The following is a 12,795-nucleotide window of genomic DNA, read 5'->3' on the forward strand; positions in this document are numbered from 1 at the left end:
GGGCGGGTGGGGCAACTGCAGAGATGCTGTGTCCTCTGAGTGGCCACATGAAAAGCAAGTGCTGGTGAAAGGAGGCACTTTGCTCTCAGGCATGTCCCCGAGCCCCAGTTAAAATGGCTGCTGAGATTTGCCCATCTTTACCTACCTTCAGGAAGGGTATTCAGGGCTTGATCTTTCACCAACCGTTTTCTCCACACATAAGAAGCAGCCCAAAATCCAGCCCTCGCTGCACGGGAAGACCTAGAACGTGAGTCACCCGTCAGCAACGCTTATCGTGGGAAATTCACTGCGGAAGTTTGCGGGGGATGATGAGTGAGGAACACTACCATTCCTGTGAAATGCAATGTCAACTATCTTCAAATATTGTTCCAAATAAACAAACAAAGCCCCACCTTGCCTCGTGTGCATTCCCTGCCACCTTGCATCTCATCCCTACGTTTATTTTGGCACTCACAGCCGCTAGCAGATGTCAAAAAACCTGCTTGTGCATAACACCCATGGCATGTTCAGGTTTGCTAAAGGAAGCAAATTATTACACTTGGTTGGGACTTCCTAAGATGCATCAGTAGGGGGGTGAGGACAGTCAGGGAAGGAGACCAAACAGAAGAAACTAGGTGACTTTGCAGGCAGGATTCAGGCAGGCCATTCACGGGGGTTTGCTGTTAAATGCAGAGGGGAAGATTTGGCTAAAAATCGTAGACCACAAACTTTGCTTCTGCATACCTTCTCCGCACATGTGCTGCTCTTAAGATAGGCTACCCCCTCTCTTCCTTTACCAAACATCCCTCCCCCTCTGTCAGCTTTCTGGTGTGTAATTAATGAGGGCTGGTGTGGAGGCACCAGCCAGCAAAGCTGGCACCACGGCTGAGCAACTGCTACTTTTCATGGCAGGCTGTGACGGTTTCCCCATGTGCCAAGTGCAGGCATGTTCACTCTGAATGGCTTGCCAGACTGGAGAGATTAAAAAAAAAAAGAGAGGAAGCAAACTGAAAATCACTAAGAGAAGGCACAGCGGGAGTTCCCTGGGGAGAAGGACAAAAGGGCTCCTAGTCACCATGGATGGCAAAGCCCCAAGAGTTGGAAAGCTGTGATGGTTAAAAGGCTCAGAGCACAGCTACACCCAAGAGAGGCTGGTAGCTGAGATATTACATGGCTACATAAGTCAGGTTGCTCCCATGTCTCTGCTGCCCTCACTGTGCTGTCTCCCCCACAGGCATTTATCCACGTGATTGACATCAACCAGCACCGTCCCCAGTTCCTGGAGAGCCATTACGAGGTGAGGATTCCTGAAGATACCCCCTCGGGGAGGGAAATCCTTCAAGTCAGTGCAACAGACAAGGACAAAGGCAAGGGGCTCATCTACACCATCCATGGCAGCGTGGACCCCAAAAGCACAAGACTTTTCCAGTTGGATCCAAGCAGCGGGGCCCTCACAACAGCAGAAGGCTTCAGTTCCCAGCCCATGCCTCAGCACACTCTAACAGTGATGGTGAGTCCTAGCCAAACCCTGCTGAGTCCATCAGCTTGGCCGGGATATATGGGTCACTGGAGAAATTAAAACTGGTTCTAGTCTTTGAGGGAGGATTTGTCTAGAACAACAGGGAAGAGGAAAGCAGGGTGTTAACCTTCACTATATAACCATCCTGGATAAATTTAGGTAACACCCTGCTTTCCTCTAACCATCTGCTGAGCCCATCACCTGCTAATTTCATTGGAGGGCCACTGAATTCTTATACAAAAAAGCACAGTGAATAATTGTTAATGTTTGGTTTCAAGTTCAAGGCTGAGCTCTGGTGCTGAAACGTACAGACTCATTCCCACCCAACGGGTTGGTACCCCTGAAAAACACCACCCTCTGTAAGAGTCCTGATGAGCTACTTGGAAGCCTGGTGCAGGCAAGGCTGCCTACTCCCTGAGGATGACCGTACCTGCTCTTCCTCTGTCATTCAGGTACGAGACCAGGAGGTCCCCATCAAGAGGAACTTTGTTCGAGTCATCATCCACGTAGAGAACTGCAACCTTCACCCTCCACAGTTCAGCAGCATCCATTACGAAGCAGAAGTGCTGGACTCAGCAGTGGTGGGCGCAGAGGTTATACAAGTCAGAGCCCTTGATCAGGACCAAGGAGCCAACGCTGAAATCCGCTACTCCCTTCAGGCAGGTGAGAGCCATGCAACAAGACAGTTTAGGCTATGAACATGCCTGCATTTCCATGCTCTAGCTGGTGGCCAGACAGTTGACCAGCTTTCTCTAGGTGTTGCAAAGAACAGTAAATGGCTGCACAGTTCTAAAATGTGATTTCCGTCCTATCCAGAAAAAATCTAGACCAAGCAGGTAATTTCCATATTATGGAATAGTGGCATCCTTCCGTAAGAAGACAGTTCAATGTTGAGTCACCGGTCTAAGAAAAAATATGACTGGATGAGTTAGAACAACTTAAAATCTGCTCTTCTCATCCATGGAAACCGAGGGAGGGATCCCTGTTCAGTTGTTAGGCAAAAGTACTCCAGTTCCCACAACAGTCATCATCAATTCCACCATTTCTACCAAGAAATACATCCTTGAGGAATGGTGAGCACCCTCTCAGCGTTGGTTGATGGTGGGTTTGGGTCATACAAGCTCAGTGGGCAAGTATTTTATCATTCACTCTAAAGGTTAAAACTAAAGTATTTATGGCTGTGCCACACTGCCTATTTAGCAGGTAAATTCTTTTCAGGAGACAAGCCATCCTTTGCTCCATCTTTCTCACTGCAATTTAGGATCAAGGACTGAGGAATTTAATTGCTCCTGAAGTATTGGTAATTATAAGCATGACAGGGCTTGAAGGAATTAGTACAGTCTGTGCTACCATGTTCTGCACACGAGGCAAAAGCTTCAAGCACATGCTCTGCCACCACTAAATATGCTCAAATTAGAAGGGTATTTATCTCTAACTCACATTTTGATTGATTTAAAAGTTAGCTCATAGATCTCAATGGGTTAATTTTCTTAGAATGAAAATTATTTAGAAATTCATGAATATTGTTGTCTCCCAGTGAAAGAAACAAATGTTAATTAGGTCTGAAATCAGGAGCATCTGTGGAAAAGAGGTTCAGAAAATCAAAACCAATAGGGTGTCTGCATTCTTCACTCTGTAATTTTTCTTCTTGCAGGTAATGGGGAAGGTTTCTTTAGCATCGACCCATATTCTGGAATTATTACAGTTGCCCAGAAGCTGGACCCATCTAGGCAGGAGCGATTTACTCTTATTGTGAAGGCAGAAGATCAGGGGTTCCCCCAGCTTAAAGATTCTGCTACAGTACATGTCCGCATTAGACCCTCTGATCGAACCCCCCCAAAATTTCCAGAGGCCGAATACATCACAGAGATCAGCGAATCCACTGCTGTTGGCTCTCCTCTGATCCAGGTTTCAGCCACAAGCTTGTCACCAGTCAGCTATGAAATAAAAGATGGAAATGGAGATGGAGTGTTCTCCATGAACTATCAGTCAGGCCTTATTTCCACTCAGAAGAGCTTAGATTTTGAGCAGGTATCTTTTTACCAGTTGAAAGTCCGTGGCACCAACATGGCTGGAGCATTTATGGACACAATGGTGCTTATCTATGTCATAGATGAGAATGACAATGTGCCCGTCTTCATTAAGCCTTCCTTCATTGGCTGGATCATGGAGAACGCTCCATCACAAAGCATGGTTCTGGATGAAAGCAATGCTCCCCTCGTGACCCATGCGACAGATGCTGATCAAGACTCCAATGCTCTGCTGGTCTATGAGATTTTGGAACCAGAGGCACTGAAATATTTCACAGTAGATCCCAGTACAGGGACACTGACCAGTCGTGCTGATATAGACTATGAGCTCACCCCAGTTTTCCACTTCAGTGTACATGCACATGACAGTGGAAGTCCCAGCTTATTTGCATCCAAGCCAGCCAAGGTCACAATCTATGTTAAAGATGTGAATGATTCACCTCCAGGCTTTTTCAAAGACATTTATGAGCTTTCTGTCTTGCTACCTGCCCACCCAGGGATGGAGCTTTTGTCAGTGCAGGCAAAAGATGCAGATTCGGAGGTGACCTACAGCATCGTGGAAGGGAACCTTGATAATGCTTTCTGTATTCATCCACTCACAGGTCTCATCTCCATTCTTAATGCTACTGGCCTGGGAAGCTATCGTGAACTCACAGTCAGAGCCGGTGATGGCTTATATAAGAGTACTGCTCTGGTTAAGCTAAATTTAACTCAAGCACAAGGTACTGGCCTAAAATTTGATCAAGATGTATATACAGCAACTGTGATGGAGAACTCTACAGATGAGAAGACTCTCACTATTCTTGGTGTCAAGGGATATCAGCTAAATGAACCACTTTTCTATTCACTTTTGAATGGAAAGGAAAGATTCAAAATGATCCAGGCATCTGGAGTACTCCAGACCAAGGGTGTGAAATTTGACCGCGAAACACAAGACATGCACGAGGTAGCTGTGGAAGTGAAGGACAATAGGAAACCACCAAGAGCGTCCCAAGCCACAGTCAAGGTTTATGTAGAGGATGTCAATGACAATCCACCGCAGTTTGAGAATGTGCCATATTACACCTCGGTGCAGGATGGCACAGAGCCAGGTGACGTACTTTTTCAGGTGTCAGCAACAGACAAAGACATAGGGGATAACGGAGCCATTACCTACTCATTTGCAGAGGACTACAAATACTTTTGGATTGACCCCTACCTAGGAGACATCTCACTTAAGAAGCCTCTTGATTATCAAGCTTTAAATAAATACAACCTCCGAGTCATTGCTAAGGACAAAGGCAAGCCTCCCCTCTGTGCTGAAGAGGAGGTTGTGATCAGTGTGAGGAACAAATCCAACCCTCTGTTCCAAAGTTTGTACTACCGAGTGAAGGTGCCAGAAAACATCCCCCTGTACACATCTATCCTCCACATACAGGCTCGCAGCCCCGAAGGCTTGCGCCTCATCTACAACATTGTGGAAGAAGACTCCCTGAAGCTGTTCAGCACTGACTTCAAAACTGGTGTCCTTACTGTCACAGGCCAGCTGGACTACGAGCTAGAGACAAAACACACATTCACCGTTAGAGCCACAGACACAGCACTAGGATCCTTTTCAGAAGCCAGAGTAGAGGTGGAGGTAGAGGACATTAATGACAACCCCCCCATATTTTCTCAGATCATCTACACGGCGTCTGTCTCGGAGAGTTTGCCAGCGCAGACCCCTGTTGTCCAGCTCTTTGCTTCTGACAAGGATTCAGGCAGAAACAAAGTGCTCTCCTATCAGATCTTGGATGATGGTTCAGATGCTACCAAGTTCTTTAATATTGATGCCAGCACAGGGCAAATAACAACGGCTCAAGCACTTGATTATGAAAAAAATCAACAGTTTCGCATGAAAGTAAGAGCTGCAGATCATGGGATGCCTCCACTTAGCAGTGATGCCCTGGTAATCGTAGATGTGACAGACATCAATGACAATCCCCCTGAGTTCAGCCAGCTTCAGTATGAAGCCAAGGTAAGCGAAATGGCTACGTGTGGGCACATCGTGATAAAAGTCCAGGCCCTGGACCCCGATAGCGGAGACACCACCCGACTGGAATACGTGATACTCTCAGGCAATGACAATAGGCATTTCACTATCAACAGCACTTCTGGAATAATATCCATGTTCAACCGCTGCAAAAAGGACTTGGAGTCATCTTACAATCTCAGAGTTTCTGCTTCAGATGGAGTTTTCAAGAGCACTGTGCCTGTGTATATCAACACCACAAATGCCAACAAATACAGCCCTTCTTTTCAGCAGAATGTGTACGAGGCAGAGCTGGCAGAAAATGCTGAGATAGGTACCAAAGTGATTGAGTTGCTGGCTATTGACCCAGATGGTGGCCCGTATGGCACCATAGACTATACCATCATAAATAAACTCGCCCATGAGAAGTTCTCCATAGACAATAAAGGCCGTATTGCCACACTGCAAAAACTGGACAGGGAAAATTCAACAGAGAGAGTCATTGCCATTAAAGTCATGGCCAAGGACGGGGGTGGGAAGGTGGCATTCTGCACTGTCAAAATAATCCTTACAGACGAGAATGACAACCCACCTCGGTTCAAAGCCTCTGAATACACGCTGTCCATCCAGTCCAACGTAAGCAAAGGCTCCCCCGTCATCCAGGTACTGGCTTATGATGCTGATGAAGGTGCAAATGCAGATGTCATTTACTCCGTTGACTCTGTGGAAGATGTGGCAGAAGACCTTGTGGAGATCAATGCTGCCACTGGGGTTGTTAAGGTCAAGGAGAGCCTTGTTGGTTTAGAAAACAGAGCCTTTAACTTCAAAGTGAAAGCTGAAGATGGCAGACCCCCTCACTGGAACTCCCTTGTCCCAGTGAATCTTCAGATTGTCCCCAGGGAGGTGACATTGCCAAGGTTTTCTGAGCCCCTTTATACGTTCTCTGCATCTGAGGATCTTCCAGAGGGATCAGAAATAGGATCAGTCAAAGCTTTTGCAGAGGATCCCATCATATACAGCCTGGTGAAGGGAACCACTACAGAAAGTAACAAGGATGAGGTGTTCACACTGGACGAACAAACGGGGGCTTTGAAAATCAAAAAGGCCATGGATCATGAGACCACCAAGTGGTACCAGATTGATGTTATGGCTCACTGCTCACATCAGGAGACTGAGCTGGTCTCTCTGGTCTCTGTGAATATCCAAGTGCAGGACGTCAATGACAACAGACCTGTTTTTGAGGCAGATCCCTACAAAGCTTTTGTCATGGAAAACATGCCATCAGGAACCACAGTCATTCAAGTGACAGCTAACGACCAGGACATGGGAAGTGATGGACAGGTGACCTACAGTCTGGAAGCAGAATCTGGCAACCTCCGAGGACTCTTCACCATTGATGGTGAGAGTGGGTGGATCACCACACTAAAAGAGCTGGACTGCGAAGATCAGGAGATCTATCGGTTTTATGTGGTGGCCACTGACCATGGCAGGAAAGTCCAGCTCTCTTCCCAAACTCTGGTGGAGGTCACTGTCTCTGATGAAAATGATAATGCTCCACAGTTCACCTCAGATTTCTATAAAGGATCAGTAATTGAGAATGCGGAGCCAGGGCAGGTTGTTGTCACACTGAGTACCATTGATGCAGACATCTCTGAGCAGAACCGGCGGGTCACATGCTACATAACTGGTGAGTTTTTCCTGACTTTAAACCTTCAGTGAGCAAGAATAGAGTATCATCTCAAAGTGAGGATTTGATACCTTGTCTTACAGAATATTAATACAGAAATAGCGTTATACTGACAGGCCTATCAGAAGCACGAGATGAAGCCTGAGCTCTGTCATGAGCTGTACTCTTCAGTTAAATGAGTCTGGGGTATCCAAAACTCTTAGTAACTAACTGCAGTGGGTGGAATTATCATTATAATAACTATCTCACCACTGAATTGTCCTATTTAGTTGGAAACAAATAAATAAATAAATAAAAGTAATTACACAGTACTGCAGATATATTTATTTACACTTTCTTAACAGAGGAATAATTAAGACAGTGTAATTGTAATACCTATTGGAAGGACAGAAGCGGTGGTACAGCAGGAAGGAATGTTTTTCTTACATAGATACTATGATCTGTATTTAAGGTCTTTGGCCCAGCTTTTTCTCCTGCAAACAGTGCAGTCAGTTTACACGTCACACATATGTGTAGCCTGCATTTTTTAATAACTATATATATGCACATAGGATGCGTATAACTTTCTGGTATTAAATGTCTTTCCTATGAAGCCACCATGACTCTGACTTAACAAACAAGTAGACCTCACAAGGCTGCAGTTAACCACTCTGCAGACTGGTGGATATTTGAGACTGTCATGTCAACTTAGTGAGGGTTTTGGCTAACAAGAAATACTAAAGATGACTCTTGCATCCCTGCAACATCAGTTGTGCCAGCTAAAATTAACCACTGCTGTAAAACAACAAAAAAGTTATACTGGAATGTTTGTTGTGCATCGGCACAAGTAGAAGCTTGATTTTACGGTACTTTTTGACCCCAAAGGGTCTTTCTCAGACTTGGAACAGATACTTCAAATTAAAATGTTTGTTCGAACTCAGATTAGGTCCCTTCAGGGTCAAAACATTTAGCCAGATCATGCTGCAGCCTGTTATCTATTATTGTAACCATCCAAAACAGGGGAGGAATGCTGGTACTTTCAATTGGTTTATGACATGCCGAGGTATTTGCAAGCCTTTGGGAGGAAAGATTCAATCCATGTATGTATTCACATTTCTGCCATCTTAAAGGTAGTAGTAACTTCCAACTACTTTAAACCTGAAAAAATGCACACATACTTATAAGCACAGGTCAAACTCTACCCATAAACGTATAAATACAACTGCAGTATAGCACTGCAGCAAAAGAAAGGAGGAAGTGAACACAGAGCCTAGCTTCCCGTTGTCCAAATGCACATTGATTTCAAACACACAGAAACTAAATCTGAGCATGGGCTGGAGTCTCCCAGCATCAGAAGGGCTAGCAGAGGTCTCATTGTGCCTTCAGATTCACAACCTCATCACCACAGCGCAAATGAAAGTGGAAAGAGAGTAAATTTGATTTACCCAGCTGTGTGAGGCCCTTCAGAGTCTAATGCAAACAAGCCCCGCAGCCAGCTCTCTTCATTGCCTCCCATTACCTAATGTGCTCCCTCCTTCTGCCCAACGGCATGGGTTCAGCAGAGGACACCAGCTCCTTGCCAGAAGAGAAGGATTCTCCAGGGGCAGCATCCACCCCATTTAAAATCTATTCTGTGTAACATCAGCAGGAGCAGCATGAATATGGTGGACCGGAGAGCCTGTCTAGTCTGAATTTACCTGTCTCTCATCATTTGGCTCTTATAGAATCAAAAAGTAGCCCCAGAAAGCACACCTATATATTAAATACCTCTGTAGGTTAAAAGGAAGTACAACTATACATGGTACTGTAACAATAAGACCCAACCAATGTCTGCAGGGTATTTGCAACTCTCAGATCCCTTTAGGAACATGCACCAAGAAAGACTGACATGCTTTAGGAAGGTGAGACAATGTGGTTTTGAGGCAATGAATATGCACGTCTGCAGAACATTACCGAGACATTTTTGCAATCAGGAGTTGTTTCCTCCTTCCAGTGTAATATGCAGACAGTGAATAACAGAAACAGGCAGGGCATTTCTCAGCTGTGCAGTGAGGTAGACCAAATGCTTCTCACCTGCCTGATACGACACCAATGCCCTCTCTGCATCACCACTGCAAGTTCTTCAGCTCTCCTAAGGGACCGGCAGTGGACACACCTATATCTCCTTTCCTTATCACTTCTGATTTTCAGCACTTGGTAAATGCCTTTTTTCCCTGCCTCCTGCCCCCTTCTAGAAGGAGACGTACTGGGACAGTTCACAGTTAACCAAATCGAGGGCAAATGGACAATTTCTTCTAAGAAGCCTCTGGACAGAGAAGATACAGAGAAATATCTCCTCAAGGTTATGGCTTCCGATGGGAAATTTCAGGCTACTACTGAAGTGGAAATTTTTGTTCTGGATATCAATGACAACAGCCCTGAGTGTGGCGAGGTAAGATGTCTGTCCTGGGACATTGGGGGTATGAGGGGAGCGTCTGGGAAGGAGAGAACACAATAGCAAGGAAGAATGAACAGAAAGAGCATGTTAAGAGGGTTTGGCTTGTCATAATTCTTCTCACGCGATCCTGTTGCTTTGATTATGCTTTGCAATTTTAATTAAGCTGCACGTCAAGCAAGAACATTAAATCTAGCCTCCAAGCATGTTTGCCAGCAGTAAGTGAGCACCTAAGCATTATGAAGGATAATTTTTGGAGATAAACAATGCCAGGAAGCCTCCTGGGTAGGGGCATGTAAATTACCGAGTTTTATATCCTGCTAAGCTGAGAGATTCCCATCAGGAGGTTTGTTACTGTAAAGAGCTGATCGCTGTTATGGATGTTACCTATGGTGAGAAAGAACAGAGGTGGTTGCTTCCCAAAGGATATTCAAAGGCTTGTGTGAAATGAGCTCACTGGTCCCAGTCCACACCCCGGCAGGCAGCAATGTGAGGCACATTGTGTTCCCCTATAAACCACATGGTTTATCCTTCTCTACAAAGCTTCTGGTAGTCCATTCCTCCCCATACGGGATGAAGGTATTTTGGAGACAGCTCAGATGCCAATGACACCTTCTGTCCTTGCCAGATATTCTACACTGGCAGAGTCTCTGAAGACGCTCTGCCGGGTCTTTTCGTTTTGAAAATATCAGCAACCGACCCCGACATCGGCAGCAACGCCCAGGTAACATACAGCCTCCACGGCCCTGGCGCAGAGGAGTTCCGGCTGGGCCCACATACAGGTGAGAGCTGGGCAATGGGATGCTTTTATCCTCTTCCTCACCCACTCCCAAGAAATGCCAGCTCCCGGCGTGGCTCAACAGTTATCTCCTCTTGAGCAAACGAAAGGACTGTTCATTCCAGGTCTGCCAAGCTAGGAGGGAATGGCAAACGGGCAGGTTTATTGCAATGCAGTATAGAGGAGAGTGAACTCTGCATCTTCCTGCTAGCTTTCTTTACAAATGTTGGCATTAGCATTGTTAAAACGAAGGGCAGACACTATTGCTAACAGCCAGGCCTCAAAGAGGAGAGATCAGCAAGTATTTGGGTTGAGCCAAAGACCCAAGTTCTAAGCTCTAAAAAACGTCTTATCGAGTCTTGGGCAGTATATTTGCCCAGACAAAATGATCTTTCTAGAGATCACTTGGGGTTCATTACCTTGCAGAAAGCTTAATGCAGCGGGGTTTATAAAGGTGTTTAGAAGTACAATTTATTTATAAGCACTTTTATCCTGTGACGGCATGTCTCGCATGAAGTTCAGCCCGACTTGCAGGACTCCCCGTGCCAAGCCCTGCCAGGGCACTGGCTGGCAGTGATCCAAGAATAGCCCCGAGCAATGCGGTGTGGACACATCACCGCTATTAGCTGGATTACAAACGGTTTTCAAACCCAGTCTGTTGTCTCCCACGGTTCATCCAGGAAGGCAGCGTGCTTGAACCTCTGTGAGCTCTCCTAGGCTGCGGCTGCAGGAGACAAGACCATCTCCTGTTCTTTCCAACAGGGGAACTGACCACATCTGCACCTCTCGACCGTGAACAGAAACCTGTGTACCATCTTGTTGCCAAAGCGACTGATGGCGGAGGCCGTTCCTGCCAGGCAGATATAACATTGATCATAGAAGACACGAACGACAACGCACCAAGATTCTTCCCCAGTCACTGCGCCGTGGCTGTTTTTGACAACACCACAACAAAGACACCCATCGCCGTGGTTGCTGCCAGGGACCTTGATGAAGGTGAGTCAGAATGGGATTTACTTTTTAGTAGAGTTCATCTTTCATCTTGAATAGAAACCTTTGAAACCTAGGGAAGGGCTACAGCGATGGGTATAGGTGATTGAATCTTGGCGAAGATGTGCCTGGATCTCATCGCTGACGTGTTCTTGACTAGCAGGCTGGCATTGTGACCCTGTAAGAAGTGCAAAGTCTGTAGAATCACACAAAGACAGACTTTGAGGACACGCTCAGTAACTGTAATCGTGATGCACAGTGCAAACTGTGACACACAGTTTGTCTGGGATCCAAACTGAACAGAAACTTTACCAAAGATGGAGATCGAAAATGAGCATAACAAGGAAAAAAGGAGCTTTAAATCTGGACAGGGTAGATGATATGGATGTAGAGGTCCTTCTGAAGACATGAAGATTCTCAGAAACATAGGTAAGGCTCCTAAGAAAGGAGCTTTCAATAAACCTCTCCAGCAGAGACTGAATTTACAATGACAGAGAAGTAAGATCGTATTTATCTGCTTTGGAAACAGATATGAAAGGAAATTATGTTTAAAAACATGGGAATTAAAAATGGGAAGCACCAGGAAATACAGACAGGTGATGCTGATGTATGATGGTGAGGGTGGCTAGATGTCTAAACCTACAGATAGACAGGGGCACGCTTGGTGTTCATACAGCCTCCATTTTCCCTAGGAATTTAAGGTCATTAAGTACACAGTCCTAATAGATTAAAAAAAACCAGAAAAACCAGCAGCATTCCCACCCATTAATTAATGCAGCCTGTCCCTTATCCTTCCAGGTCTCAACGCTGAGGTGGTCTATTCTCTGTCTGACTCTGCCAATGGACACTTTTCAATTGAGGAAACCACAGGGGTGATCCGTCTGGAAAAGCCTCTGAAGGATTCTCAGCATTCAGCATTTGAGCTGACAGTCTGTGCTACTGACCGGGGCACCCCGGAGCCCCTCTCTGCTCTTGGCACTGTCACTGTCTCTGTTGTGGATCTAAATGAGTATCTGCCTGTTTTCCTGGCCCCTGAATACGTGGCCATGGTAAAAGAAGATGTGGCTGTGGGTACGGAGGTCCTCAATTTGTCAGCCTTGACAAGGGACAATGCAGAAAACACGGAGATCAAGTATGAAATTGTGAATGGCAATGACCACGGGAAATTTCAGCTCAACTCAAACACAGGTAAGACGATCTCATGCCCAAGCAGGTCCAGGTTGACCCAGCATCAAAGGCTGTCCTTGTATGTGTCTTCTCTGGTTCTTCTCCATTTGGCTTGCACTTCTGTTCCCCTCTGTCTTTAGCCAGCACAAGGGTAGGGAATACAGTCTTCTCTTCTACCCTAAATTTTGCCAGCCAAGTCACTTAAGGAGTGATCCAATTCTTACTGAAATTAATGGAAAGAT

The 12,795-nt window shown here is 45.8% G+C and overlaps 1 protein-coding gene across 1 annotated transcript in view; it reads left to right on the forward strand.

Moving 5' to 3' along the window:
• Positions 1-12,795, forward strand: part of FAT2 (FAT atypical cadherin 2) — a 46,233-nt gene that overhangs the window by 16,379 nt on the left and 17,059 nt on the right. Inside the window, exons 7-13 of the mRNA XM_050905139.1 lie at positions 1,214-1,489; positions 1,951-2,161; positions 3,153-7,205; positions 9,419-9,615; positions 10,247-10,400; positions 11,159-11,392; positions 12,185-12,574. Coding sequence (XP_050761096.1) covers positions 1,214-1,489; positions 1,951-2,161; positions 3,153-7,205; positions 9,419-9,615; positions 10,247-10,400; positions 11,159-11,392; positions 12,185-12,574 — 5,515 coding nt within the window. The remainder of the gene's footprint in view (positions 1-1,213; positions 1,490-1,950; positions 2,162-3,152; positions 7,206-9,418; positions 9,616-10,246; positions 10,401-11,158; positions 11,393-12,184; positions 12,575-12,795) is intronic.

This window comes from Gymnogyps californianus, chromosome 14 (assembly GCF_018139145.2).
Source record: "Gymnogyps californianus isolate 813 chromosome 14, ASM1813914v2, whole genome shotgun sequence".
Classification (NCBI taxonomy): Eukaryota; Metazoa; Chordata; class Aves; order Accipitriformes; family Cathartidae; genus Gymnogyps; species Gymnogyps californianus.